Below are 14692 nucleotides of genomic sequence, written 5' to 3' on the forward strand. Positions count from 1 at the left end.
TTATCTCACTCTTAAGACTAGCAGAGCATGGCACTGGCGTCTTAGTGTGAATTACAATCAGTTAAAGATTACCTAGACATAGACCAGACACAGGAGCCTGACAATCTCATCAGAGTCAGGAGAATGGGTAAAAGGTCGCTGCGGCAATTTCCTTGAGGGAGGTAAGAAAGGCCAACCTGCACTTTAATAAATCTGGGCTGGCGGGACAGAGAGGGACCTCTTGATCTCTCTCAGGGCCAAGAAGGAGCCTGAGCAGTCAGGCCGGCTCCCCGCATCTCCCCCTTTTCTTTTGACTAACGGCCATTATATCTCCCTCAAAGGAAATGGCCGCGTTTGCAAATGGGAAAACATCAGCAATCTTCTATTTATCATCTCAGATATGCATTGACAAATGCAAGGGCCAAAACACAGCAATAATAATATGCATATAATGATGAAAATTATAGATTTCCACCAACCACCATGAAACCAGGCAGATATCTGACTCCAAATGCTGGAGTCAGAAAAATCCATAGCGGCTACTTGTTGTTTCATATCTTCTAAAGCATCAGAAACATTTGAGGAATTGTCAGGAATATATACACAACACTCCATTTTTATTAAGGCACATGTTCCCCCTTGAGAGGCTGTTAGAATATCCAGAGCCATACGATTTTGTAGAATGGCTTTTCTCATCTGTTTTTGTTCTTCATTAAGAGCCTCTAAAGCTCTTCTAGTATCTGTCAAAGCTTGTTTTGTAAAATTGTTCAAAGCTTTTACTCTGAGCATAATATCAGTGGCTCCTAAAGAGGGCACAAAAATTGAGGCTAAATAATCATACCAACGAAAAACAGAGCGTGACCACCAGGCTTTAACATAAGGTAAATTAACAGGATGACTAATTTTTTGCTTATGAATTCTCCCAGGGGCAAACACAAACCCTAGGGTACATCTCCCCACCCATCCTACAGGGAGCCAGGGCCAAAGGTTGTATCCACAAATCCATCGAGTGTTATTTGGGGCTACCCATCTTATACCAGGGCTATTTTCCCAATCTGTCCCTGGCCATATAACAGACTTGTTGGCAATAAACGTTACATCCGTTACAGTCTTACATTTGTGAGTAGGCAATAGTCCCACATGTTTCATGTGATATCCTGGAAATTCCCGGCCTCCAAATGTTGGTACATGAGTCTTTTGCTCCCAGCAAATGTCGGCAGGGGTCAGTAGCTGTCCTTTTTCAGGGGTCATCCAGAAATATTCATCCCAAACTTGGTAATAATCACCCTCAAATCGATTAAAATCATTAGGAGAAGAAACAGATCTATTTTCGTAATATAAGTACGCATTAACAACTTCCTGATAACTTTGTGTTACATTAAAATAAAAAGAAGAAGCGTGTAAAGGATCAGAGCATCGAGAATCTATATCAAAATTGACTGTAATTAAGCTTCGATGCTTCTTCTGATATTCTTTTAAAAAATCACATAAAGCCGAAGTTTCATTTTTTGGAAAGGGAATCACCCACCAAGGCAATCCTTCGGTAACCGATAATGGCATGCTTGTGCAGACCCAACAGGCTGTTTCATTGTAAAAATCAGCATAAGAATGAGCCCAGGACACAAAAGCATTGGCTTCAGCCTGAGGGAAGGCTTGATTCATTACCGCACATGCCAAAGCGAGGGCAATGTAAGCCAGCGCGTATCGAGGTTGAGTAGTGTCGGCGGCCATCCTTCGTGCTTGGAAGATGAACTCATGCATCTGCTGTGCCGTTGGGAATGTATTTCTCTGCTGTAAAGTCAGCCGACCTAATTGCTGGTTCAGTGATCTCCTCCGTCTGGCGTACCAGCCTTTCCAGGAGCCAGCGCGGTGCTTCGGCATCCTGTGGAAAAACACATACATGACCCCTCCCCCAAATTAACACGGGATCTGGGCCATGCCAGTTATTATCTAGCGGGTCCTTCTACAAGACCATCAGCCTTTTGCTGGAAATCTGAGGGTCCCAAAATCTCTGCGCGGCTGAATGTCCTTCTTTATCTAAAATTAAAAAATTTAAAATATATAAAGCGTGATTAAGGTAATTTCTGGGTAGAAGGGGGTAGAGCTCCCCCCTCTGTATTTTTTGAAGCTATAGTTTCAAAGTTTGATTGGCACGTTCCACGATGTCTTGACCCTGTGGACTATAAGGAATGCCTGTTTTTAGGGTGATAGAAAAAGAGGAACAAAAATTTTTGAAGGCAGAGGAAACACAGCCGGGGCCATTATCAGTTTTTATAATCATTGGTGTGTCTAAAATGGAAAAAGCATAAAGACAATGCGAGATAGAATGTTTCGCGGCTTTACCAGTCTGTAAGGATGCCACAATATATCTTGAAAAGGTGTCAACAGATACATGAACGTACTTTAAACAACCAAAGGAAAGGACACGAGTGTCATCTATTTGCCAAAGTTGATTCGGTAGAAGCCTGCGAGGATTAACGCCAAGGTGTGGAACTGGGAGAAACTTAGGGCAAACAGAACAAGATTTAACAATTTGTCATGCAGTTTCTCGAGGGATTTGAAATTGCAAACGAAGAGTATTACTATTTTGGTGATGTAGCGCATGTGATTGTTGTGTTGCTTCCACCTGTGAAAGAAAAACTCTAGTGTGAGAATCAGCTATTTGATTTCTCATAGATAAAGGTCCAGGAAGTCCAGTGTGGGCACGTAAATGTCCAAAGAAGCAGGGTAAGGTGTGCTGTTGCAGCAGGGACTGAATTGAACGTAACAAATGTTGAATGTTAGAATTTACAGTAGAAATAAAGGGAACAGTTTCTATATATTGCAAAGCATGAGCAATGTATTTGCTATCAGTAAACAAATTAAAAGACTGTGAGGGATATCGTGAGCATACTTTATGAACGGCTGAAAGCTCTACTTCTTGAGCCAATGTATAGTTTGTCTGTCAGGAAAAAGGGGTATCATTAACCACAAAGGCAGCAGTTCTGTTGGAGGATCTGTCAGTAAAGATCGTAAGAGCATCTTGAATAGGAACATTAGAAACATTCTTCAGAAAAATAAATGAATGCTGGCTGGCAAAATACAAAAGTTTATCAGAAGGTAAATGATTAACAATTTGACCTGTAAAGGAGGAAAAGGCCAAAGCCCACGAGTCATTAAACTGGAAAAGCCATTCCTGTTGTTCTTTGGTATAGGGCACATAAATGTAAGCAGGATCGGCTCCCAACATTTCTCTGGAAATACGCCTTCCTTTCGCAACGAGGAGGCTAATGAAATTAAAAAAAGGAGTAAGAACTTTTGAAGGCAATACAGGTAAATGGATCCACTGTAAGGGAGCATTTTGATATAACACTGTCGTCAGGGTATGTTTAGAAGGAAACACATATAGTCCCCACTGTTGAGAAAAATCACAGTAGGTAGCAAAATGCTGAGAGAGGGCCTGTTCAACCAAGGCCAGAGCAGCTCGCCCCTCATCATTTAGTATTCTAGGGGAGGAAGGGTCAGTGGATCCTTTTAAAATATCAAACAGAGGCTTCAGTTCTCCAGTAGTCAATTTTAGATAGGGACGGATCCAATTTATGTCCCCTAATAATTTCTGAAAGTTATTTAAAGTCTTCAGATTATCTTTTCGAATCTGAAGTTTCTGCGCTCGACGAAAGGTTTTTCTCTCTAGCCTAAACTCCAAATAAGAAAATGGCGGGGATCGTTGTATTTTTTCAGAAGCAATTTGCAATCTAAATTTAGTTAACTGAAGCAATAGCAGGTCATACGCTTGCAAAAGAATATCCTCTATACAATGAGCAAGTAAAATGTCGTCCATATAATGAACCAAATAAACTTCAGGATAAGCCTTTCGAACGGGGCCAATCGCCTGATCAACAAATTTTTGACAAAGTGTGGGGCTGTTAGCCATACCCTGCGGAAGAACTTTCCAATGATATCTTTGTGCAGGCTGTTTAAAATTTGTGGAGGGGATGCTAAAAGCAAAGCGATGACAATCATTAGGGTGCAGAGGTATTGTGTAAAAACAATCTTTTAAATCTATAATTATTTTATAGGTTGCACGTGGTATCCCAGCAGGTGAGGGCAAACCGGGCTGGAGTGGTCCCATAACCACCATGGTCTCATTAACTTTTCAAAGATCTTGAAGCAATCTCCATCTGCCAGATTTCTTTTTAATAATAAATATGGGGGAATTCCAAGGTGAATTAGAAGGCTCAATGTGTCCTAAATGCAATTGCTCCTGTACCAACTGCTCGGCTGCAGCAATCTTTTCTTTGGTCAGGGGCCACTGATCAACCCAGACAGGCTCATCAGTTTTCCAACTGATTGGGTCTGCATGGATTACAGGAGAATCAGTAGCCCCCATTAAAAACACCCCAGTCCAGATCTGAACGGTTTTGAGTCGGGCAATATGGGTTGAGTAATTCCTTGATTATCTTTTCCTAGCCCCTGTTGAAGGAGTAGTCCTTGGTTTAACATCATGTTAGAAACAGTTTTATTTGGGGCAAACATATAAACTCCTATTTGTTGCATAACATCTCTTCCCCATAAATTGACCAGGAGATGAGGGAGAATAAAGGGCTGAAAATCTCCTTCATGTCCCTCAGAGTCCCTCCAATGCAGGATGCGGCTACTCTGTTGTGGACTTTGAGACTGTCCTATTCCCCTCAAGGTGGAATAAGCTTTTAGTTTGAACCAATGTTGGGGCCAATGCTCCTCAGCTATAACTGATACATCTGCACCAGTATCTAAAATTCTTGAAAACTTTTTATTCTCAATAAAAAGGTCTAATTTAGGCCGTTCAGCAGAAATAGACTGTGCCCAATATACATCAGATGAACCAAAACCATCAGTTTTGCGCTCTCCTTTAGAGGCAACTTCCCCCTCCATGTGAAGAGGCAACAGAACTAACTGGGCTATTCGTTGATTTGTGGGAATACTGATTATATTTAAAGGCGCATGGGCCATAATTTTGAGTTCTCCCATATAATCTTCATCAATTACTCCAGGGGATACCGATAAGCCTTTCATAGTCCAACTACTTCTGCCAATAATTAAGCCTACAGTTCCTTTTGGTAAAGGCCCGAAAACTCCAGTGGGAATGGCTTGCATCCCCATATCAGGTGTTAGTACTGTCTGGGCGGCGGCACACAAGTCCAATCCTGTGCTGCCTGGGGTAGCTCGGAGGAGGCTCTTAATATCGGGCCGGTTGGGTTGGGCTGAAGTTCGTTCTGAAGCGCCCCATAACACTGTTTCGGGGCCTGGGGCTGGCCCCTCACCCAGTTTCCTGACTGCGGCGGAAGAGGTTTGCCATCCACATCTGTCTCAGTCTCTAGCCCAGTGTTTTCCTTTCTTACATCTAGGGCATACATTAGGATTTTTGGTGCTATCTACGTTGTTTTTCTTAGGGCACTGTGCCATGCGGTGTCCCAATTGTCCGCATGAGAAACAACTGCCAGGAGGCCCTCCCTTCTTTACACTACCCTTGTTCTTAGTTTGTTGATATAAAACTTCCTTGATAGTTTTTCCCTGGATAGCAGCAGCCATAGACAATCCCTGAAGATAGGAAGGGCCGATGTCAGCACAAATTTTTACATAATCCGCCAAACCTGCCTTTTTCCTATAAGGTCTTAAAGCAGCCTGGCAAGCAGTATTAGCATTCTCATATGCCATCTGTTTAGTTACAACAGTGCCGGATGAAGAAGCCTATAATTTTTGACACTGCCTCGATAAGTCGAGCGACGAAGTCCTGATAAGGCTCGTCAGGCCCCTGTTGAATTTTTGATAAGTACTCAGCCTTTCTATTCGAGGCAGGGAGCCTTTTCCATGCTTTTAAGGCTGCCTCATTAATTTGTGGATAAGCTTGTTCAGGGTAGGTCAGTTGTCGATTAAGGTCTCGAAATTCTCCTTCTCCCATTAGCATGTCAAAAGTAACCTGCAGCCCATTACGGCGGTTACGATCTTCAATGATGCCACAGACCTCGCGGTATTCTGAGCGCCACAAGAGATAATCATCTCCTCAGACACAGGCTCCCGCAACACCCTTCCAATCATTAGGAGGCAAGTATTGAGATGAAAGACTTTCAATTACGGCTAGAGTAAACGGTGCAGTAGGCCCGTATTGGGCGCAAGCCTGTTTTAGCTCTTTCAGCTTTTTAAAAGGCAGGGGCTCATGATACCTGCGATGATTAGCATCTTGAAAGACAGGGAAAATCAAAGAATATCCCTCAAGATTTTCACCCTGTTCTCGGGCTGTTTTCACAGCCATTTGTAGTGGTGAAAGTACTGGCCTTTTTGAGTTAGATGGAACATATACAGGCGCTGTTGGAATCAAAGGCGCTTCTGCGAGAGGAGGGGGAGGGAGCAGGACGGGCGGCGGCAGGGGGTCAGGATCTAAACCGGCTACAACAGATGGCGTTTTGGAATGCAACGGCTTAGTTGTATTCATGGGCAATAAGTCTAGTTGTTCCATTCTCTGAGATATGGATGTTAGCATCTCTCTAAGTTCAGAAAAAGGGGAGCCTTGGTCTTTATTCTTTTGTTGAGTTACTATAAAGGCATCCGATCCTTCTTTGTTATGCTCAAAAGCCTGTTCTTCTAAATTGTCCTCCTCATCAGGAGAAAGTTCCAAATCTGAGTCTTGTTCGAGAGCAGTAGTCTCATTATCATTTTTCTGGAACCTGGAACCACTGGGGAGTCATATATGTGCTCCGCTACCCGTTGGGGGGCACCTGAACACTTGGGTGTTATAAGTTTCAAGGCTGTTTCAAATTTCCTACTCTCGTGTTCTGGGTTTAAACAATCGCTTATTAGAGTCCATAGAGAATAAGCATCAAGAGGAACTTTGTCCGGTCCACGGAGGGTATAGACCATTTGAATTTGTTCTCCCAAGTTTCAAGGCTAACAGTTCCTTCCTCCGGGAACCAGGGACAAGTTTCCTCCACAAAGACAAGAAATCTTTCTAGTTTCTGTTTAGACACTGAAATTGCTCTAGCTTTTAACATAGTTTTTAACATAGAAACAAAGAACTGCCTACTGTTACTTTGCCCCATAATTTTTACTCTCAACTATACCCTCTCCACCCACAGTTTTCCAACGATACCTGAATAGGTGAGGTTTTTTCCCGGGATCACGTTCAGTATTTCGGGTGGCTGTGCGCTGGGATCCGCTCACGTTCCTGTTCGGGCGCCACCTGCCGGAACCTGCTGGCAAATGAACAGGTCGAGGACGCAATCACCAGAGCACCAGAGAAACAAAAGACTCGGAAAGATGGGGTTGAGAGGGTCGGAGTCAGCTTGTGACTGATTCCGACAACTTTATTGAGGGGTAACATACATATATATGCTAACAGGACTCACTAAATTTAGATCAGAGACATGCATACGTGCAGAACTGCAGACATTAGTTTTCGCTCAGGAATTTTATCTCACTCTTAAGACTAGCAGAGCATGGCACTGGCGTCTTAGTGTGAATTACAATCAGTTAAAGATTACCTAGACATAGACCAGACACAGGAGCCTGACAATCTCATCAGAGTCAGGAGAATGGGTAAAAGGTCGCTGCGGCAATTTCCTTGAGGGAGGTAAGAAAGGCCAACCTGCACTTTAATAAATCTGGGCTGGCGGGACAGAGAGGGACCTCTTGATCTCTCTCAGGGCCAAGAAGGAGCCTGAGCAGTCAGGCCGGCTCCCCGCACTCAGCCACTGTATCACCAAGGGAGTCCTCATCATTATCTTATTCTATTTCAAAAAAAAAAATAAAACTAATACAAGCAGAAAATAACATATAGAACATTTCTTTCAATCTTTACAAAATACGTGTATTTAAAAATATGTGAGCCTCTCTACGGGTAAGTGGTAAAGAATCCACGGGGCAATGCAAGAGATGTGGGTTGTTGCCTGGTCTGATATTCCACACGCTGAGGGGCAATTGAGTCCGTGAGTCTCAATTCCTGAGCCAGAGCTTTAGAACGCAGGAGGTGAAACTACTGAAGACAGCGCGCTCTAGACCCCGTGCTGCAAGACAAGAGAAGCCACTGCAATGAGAAGCGTGCGCACCGCAACTAGAATGTGGCCACCACTGGTCAGAACGAGGCAAAAGACACTGAAGCAATGAAGATACAGTACAGGAAATAAATATATTTTAAACATAATAATGTGATTTTTATCCTTAATTTTAGGTATGTACTTATTAACAAAATCCAAAATTTATTATTTTATTCCATTAAGAAAATATTGAATCAAGATCAGTAAACTTGGAGAATTGCCTCATGGTCCAGTGGTTAACATCCCTCACTTCCACTGCAGGGTTTCAGGTTTGATCCCTATTGAGCGAACTAAGACCCTGGAAGCTGCATTGTGTGGTCAAAAAAGAAAGAAAAAAAATTAGTAAGCTTGATTTTACAGTTTAAATTAGATGGTGTAACGAAACACCCCCTAGCCCTGACATCTCTTTCTGAACTCTCCATTCCATTCCCAAACACTTAAGTTTTCAAAGAGCTGCTCATTTAGTTTTAAATGTACTATAAAAAGTCACAACTGATTTCCACTCACTGGCCTCTTTTGCAGATTTAACCGTGTACTGTACATGTTAATACCTGAGGTCCACATACAGGTTACCCTGGTTGACAGAGAGCAGACAGCGCATCCAGATGGGCCCTAAACAGTCCCTGCTGCCCAACAGCACTGAGACCACGTCTCCAACTCATGGGTGAGAAGCCCTGCCCAGGACGGTGCCCAGGGGAACCTCCTCACAAGAGCCAGGTCACCAGGTCATGGGGAGACGGGATCTAAGTGGAGACGACAGGCCCTATGGGAAGGTCGCAGGTGAGTGTGCACGTACAGGAGTCAGACAGGACACTCCAGAGTCAGACACGATTGGCGAGTCCAGAGAAGGGCATTTCAGGAAGGACAGGCTGAATATGACCTCACCTGAGAAACAGCCATGCCTGACTCCTGCTCTTTCCTCTTCTGGGCTTCTTTGTCCATGAGCCTTCACAGTTCTATCATGAAAGTTGAAAACATGCTGTTTAATGCTTAAAGTCAACACATCCATTTCCTGAGCCCCAACCACACACACAGGGAAGCCCTCACCAGGAGGAACACAGTCCTCTGTGCCCACTGTCTCAGGAGGGACTCTGAACAGTAACTCCTGCAGAGAGACCAACACAGGACTTTCCCACACTTTCCTTGGATCACACTCCCCTCCTGGTGAGGCCTCATGCACACAGCAGCAGGGGGCACCTCCACTCACCCCAAGATCCCCTTCAGGTCACACAGCAGGCGGGGTTCAGCCCCACTCAGAACAGAGTGCCCTCCCTGCCCCCAGGGCCTGATCTCAGTCTCAGAAGTGGCGGCTAAGAGCCCTGGTGCTCAATGCAGGAACCAGACGGAAGCATCTGCGGCTCTGTGTACATTCCTGGGGCGAGGCCCCACACGAGATCCTGAGGAGCGTGTCTGATGGGGGAGAACCGACAAACCAAAGGAGTATGTGTATAGATACCATACACCCTGTGACCATGTGACACATGTGAACACTGTGAAATATTTATCACAAACCACTAATGGACACATCCATCACCAAATTCCCATGTTCTGTGTGTGGTGACAACACTGACGACCTACTCTCCTGACAAATTCCCAGCATGCAGTAACAGAACAGGATTAACTATGGTCAGCATGCTGCGCATACCTCCCCAGGACGCACTCATTTCACAACTCAAAGCCGGTAGCTTTTGACCAACATCTCCCCATCTTCCTGACCTTACAGCCCCAGGTGACCACCATCCTACCCTCTGGTACTAGTGAGTTTCATTTTTTTTTACATTCCAAATAATAGAAGGACATATAATATCAGTCTTTCCCTGTCTGCTTAACTCACTTACCATAATATTCTCTTCATTCATCCAAGTTGTCCCAAGTGAGACAAATCTCCATAATTCTTTACAAGAAAGTCGCTATTGAACCAACAAATCTTTATCCCAAGCTACAAAACTAATAAATTCAAAGAAAGCAGAAAACCAAAAGGAAAACCATCACAGAGAACATGGTTAAAGTTCCTTGAAAAGGCATTATGTAGTAAGAGTCAGTCAGTTCTTGCCCCATTTCTTCTCTCACATAACCTCTACTCCTCACCAGGAATAGGGAAGGGGGTGACCTACACCTGAGAGAATCAAGTCACTGCCCCAGTCTCCACCTCAACAGGCTCTTCAGATGCATGCTCTTTTAATACAAATAATTACAAAATACACATGCCTCACAGACAGAAGTTTTGCAATTCTCATTCTTATCTGTACAATTTAAAGAAGCAAGATCTGCATTAGATTTTAAAGCCCAAAATCAATGTATGACAACTTAATAATTCTGAGCCAACTGCTTCAGCACTCTCTGGATCTAGTCCCCACCATCACCTGCACACTAGCTGTTTCCACTTCATTTGGTTGATCTGTTTCCCTACTTCTTTCTACATCTCCCTTTCTCTGCTCTCATCTCTGCTCCCCTGCTGTGCCCTTTCTCCTCTCTACTTCTTCCCTGCCTCCCATCCCGCCTCTCTCTGCCATCTGTTCGCCTTCAAGTTGCTTTCTCTCCAACCTCCCTGGTGAGCCTCAATCTCCCTGCATTTCTGCCTTTCTTCCTCCATCTCTGCCCTCCCTTCCTCCCAACTCTCTGGCACTCCCAAGTGGCTATGCTTCCTTTCAGCTCGCTTTTTTTTTTTTCTCAGCTCCTCCAATCACTAAGAGTCCCCTTTCTCTCCCAGCAGGATATTCTTGCTCTGGGCCCAACTCTTGTATTGCCTTCCCGGGCTGTCTCTGTGAACTGCCTCTCCACTGTCGCCCTCTTTGGGACCCCTGATTTACAGCCCCTCTCCCTTGAAGGCTACAGAAGGGGGCGGCAGAGGACGAGATGGGGAGATACCATCCCTGGACTCAACGGACATGGATTTCAGAAAACTCTGGGAGATACAGAGTTCGTAAAGTGTCGGAATGAACAACCACACCTCCCTATGTTGCTCACCGTTAACTCTCCGGAGATCCTGCTTGTCTCTGAATTTCTCTCCTTTCCCCACCCGCTCCCTACAAGGCTCATTCTCTTTAATGAAGCTGTGTCTTCTAAGCACCTCACAATCCTCTTCACTGCCATCACTTGTCCCACATGCTTTTCTCAATTTTCCATTTCTCTAGGAGTCGCTGTCTCTGCTTCTACGGATCCCGCCTTCCGCCCACTACTCCTACAGGGTAGGAGACTGAATAAGAAAGGCCCTCCCGCAAGAGCCAAATTCCAGCGGCTGGTACGTGGGGCCGAAGAACCATGGGTGTCACATGGCTGGCTCAGGTCACCTCCCGCCACCAGGGATCAGGGGAAAAGTCACTCTGAAGGGCAGAAGGACCGGCCTGCGGAGACTTAAGGACAAAGGGTTGGGAGGGACTGGGATCTCAGGAGCGCGGCGGGCTCTCCAGAACCCCAGGACCGGGGAGAGAACGCGGCCTCTCCGGGAGCGGGGCGGGCGGCGAGGCTTCCAGGGCCGGAGAAGGAGAGGCTGAAGAAAGTGGAGCGAATAAACCACCTCGCCTAATAGAATTGTATGTGGTGCAGAAAAGGTAGAGGAGTCAGTGAGGTCAGTGAAAGGTTTTAAGCCGGAAAAAAAGGTGCGAAACGCAACGTTTCAGCGTTCCAAAAGCTGGAACCGGCTTCAGTGCGGACTTCAAAGCAAAAGGCAGGCGCCCCTTCGCCGCTTACCGAGACGTCTGAATTTGCTTGGGGTGGTGGGGCGGGAGCGGGGATTTAGAGTCAGTAGAGACCCTCAGACCCGGGGTACAAAGAAAAGGAGACTGCGAGAGGCAGGTCCGACTCCAAAGACAGAAACTCACGCTAAGCTGGGACTTCCTCTCGCAGCTCTCGGCTTCCACGTGAGTCACGGTGCGCGCACGCGCAGACAAATAGCTGAACGGCTGGAGGCGGGGCCAGGCCGTCAGAGGGTGGGTGGTGGAGAGAAGCGCGACCAGCAGAGGGCCTTTGAAAGGTGAGGCGGAACCTCGCTGCGCGGAGGGCGGGTCATCTCGGCGCGGAGGGCGCGGCGGGGCGGGCGCGGCGCAGCGGGCGGAGGAAACACTTCAATACTGTCAGTTCAGTTCAGTTCAGTTCAGTCACTCAGTCGTGTCTGACTCTTTGCGACCCCATTAATCGCAGCACGCCAGGTCTCCCTGTCCATCACCAATTCCCGGAGTTTACTGGACTGCAGCCAGGAAATAAAAAAATCTCCTCCTTGGAAGGAAAGTTATGATAGAACTACATGGTGTATGAAAAAGCAAAGGAATCACGTTGCCAACAAAGGTCCCTATAGGCAAACTATGGATTTTCCAGTAGTCAGCTCGGGATGTGATTAAAGAAGTGATGTCAGTTCGTCCATAAAGAAGGCTGAGCATAGAAAAATCGATGCTTTTGGATTGTGGTGCTGGAGATCAGTCTTGAGAGTCCCTTAGAGAGCGAGGAGATCAAACCAGTCAGTCCGAAAAGAGACCAACCGTGAATATTCATTGGAAGGACTGATGCTGAAACTGAGGCTCCAGTACTTTGGCACATGATGCAAATATCGGACTCATTGGTAAAGAACTCGAGGCTGGGCAAGATTGAAGGCAGGAGGAGAATGGAATGATAGAGGATGAGACGGTTAGATGGCATCACCAACTCAATGGACATGAGTTTGAGCAAACTCCAGGAGATGGTGAAAGGCAGGGAAGCCTGGCACGCTGCAGCCCACGAGGCTGCAATGAGTCAGTCATGACTGAGCGACTAAACAACAGCAACACATCACTGATAGGGCACAGACTGGGAATTCGTGGAGGGTGTGTCTGGTTTTTTCCCAGGGAAACAGGGGGCCTAGTGGGGGTCTCAAATCAGTGATAATGGGGAGGGGTGGCTCTCGGCAGTAAGCCTTTTGCTGGAAGTGAAGTGAAGTGGTAGAATTCTTTAATCTTTGCTCTTGTCCATAATTACAGGATCTGAAGTAAGCTTCAACTCTGTCATCATAAGCGATAATTCCAAGAAAAGTCAAAGAAGATAAATACAGATGTAATAGTTAAAAATGGAACCTTAGGAATATAACCCAATAATAATAAAAACAACAAGGAAAGCCTGAGAACCTCGATGTATGTAACTTAAAACGTCAGTGAGGAGCCCTGCATGATCCTTTGGGCTGTGTTGTGTCTGGTCCTGTCACATCTTAGAGACATGAGTACATGTTGAAAGACGTTCCTCTGAATCAACAAGTCAGAGGTCTGGGTTGAACCAGAACCCAGAGGTTATATTGATGCCAAATCTTGGCTTTCTGTGCACAAATGCCAAACCGAAATATTTGAAATACAAAGACAGAGACAGAGTTATGGAGGATGAAGAGTGGCTTTATATATGTGCGAGGCTAAAAGGGAACACTTTAGGCCCCCTCCCTGGTGCGTAGGGAGATGTTATATTGTCCACTAGGGATATATGCTAAGGATCAAGTCAGTAACAGTCTTGTATTCTTGTTTCCTCTGCAAAGTTCTAAAAGGATGGGGTTGGTGACAAGATTAAGTTTTGTGCAGGGTCTTAGGTGGTCTCCTCATCAGTGCAGTGGTAAAGAATCCACCTGCCAGTACAGGAGACCTGGGTTCCATTCCTGGGTCGGGAAGGTCCCCTGGAAGAAGAAATGGCAACCTATTTTGTGTCCATTGGGTCACAAAAGAGTTGGACACGATTGTCACAGCGTGAGCATCCTTCTTTGCTTAGCAACTGTTCTGCCCTTTGGAACTCACAGAAGGTGATGGAGGTTGCAGTCCTGTCTATAGGAAACGGGACCCAAAAAGGCCTCTGTGCCTGGGAGACCCACAGGGCCCAGCTCTGCAGCCTCAACACTAGGAAAAATATTTTCCATTTTGCCATTTGTCTGGTGATCACAGAAAAAAAAGTCTTTGCACAGTATTCTGGATATTATGTGTATCATTAGACAGTAATGAAATATCACACTGATGTAACTAAATTATCCCCTCATCTCCTCTTTTACCAGCTGTGCTCTGGTGAAGAAATAGCTGGTGAGAATAAGCCTTTCTTCATTAATAAAGTGAAAAAGCAGGCAGTTGTTTTCTGTGCCCTGAGAAAGAAAGCTGCATGTGAATTGGCCACGTTCCGCATGCAGACAGTACACACGGATGTGGACAGATGTGGTGTTACCTTAAAACAGTTTGGCCAAGAACCCTGGGGGAAAGTCTTCACAAAATTCCAAGAGTATATATACTGAGGATTTAGCACATATGAAGTAGTAAAGATAAACTGAACTGAATTACCCAAGAAATACTCAACATTGTTGGGAAAACAAAATGAAACACCAAAGTGATTGGGCCCGGAAATTATACTGAGAGGATAACAGGCAGGGAGGTCAGGGGTCTCCAAATGCAGGATATAGGCTGCAAGTGTCAATGTTTTTTCTCTTCATATCCTCTGAACTTCTATTTATTACCTAATAAATATTGCCAAACATTAATATTCTTAATGTTCTTATGCTACTATAAAACTGTCATAAGAAATAGACAGTAAATAGCAATTTATCTGCTAGTAAAATAGATTAATAGTAATTTATACATCTTCAACACCATATAGAACAATGGAAAATATGTGTACAGCACGAAAAGGAATGTAATAAATTCAAAGCACGAGTGAACATTCAGTGTTTTGTTAAACAG

General features: G+C 45.1%; 2 protein-coding genes across 3 annotated transcripts in view; both read right to left on the bottom strand.

The window, feature by feature from the left end:
• LOC122689309 (zinc finger protein 665-like) overlaps nt 1–14692 on the bottom strand; it is a 162657-nt gene that overhangs the window by 105515 nt on the left and 42450 nt on the right. Inside the window, exon 1 of one of the 2 annotated variants that reach the window (XM_043895685.1) lies at nt 11849–11902. The exons of the other annotated variant lie outside the window; for it this stretch is intronic. The gene's annotated coding sequence lies outside the window, so the exon portion shown is untranslated. Of the gene's footprint in view, nt 1–11848; nt 11903–14692 lie in introns of those variants that run through there. 2 annotated transcript variants of the gene reach the window in all.
• Nucleotides 5–7202, bottom strand: LOC122689929 (endogenous retrovirus group PABLB member 1 Env polyprotein-like). Its single transcript, XM_043896769.1, has 2 exons — nt 7085–7202; nt 5–1861 (listed from the first exon to the last, which is right to left on the bottom strand). The coding sequence occupies exon 2, from the start codon at nt 1858–1860 to the stop codon at nt 304–306; it is 1557 nt and encodes a 518-aa protein (XP_043752704.1). The 5' UTR covers nt 1861; nt 7085–7202; the 3' UTR covers nt 5–303.

The sequence above is a fragment of the Cervus elaphus genome, chromosome 4 (assembly GCF_910594005.1).
Source record: "Cervus elaphus chromosome 4, mCerEla1.1, whole genome shotgun sequence".
Taxonomy (NCBI): domain Eukaryota; kingdom Metazoa; phylum Chordata; class Mammalia; order Artiodactyla; family Cervidae; genus Cervus; species Cervus elaphus.

Coding starts and splice junctions, on each gene's coding strand:
- LOC122689929 (XM_043896769.1), bottom strand. CDS start 1,860: ATGCCGAAGCACCGCGCTGGCTCCTGGAAAGGCTGGTACGCCAGACGG.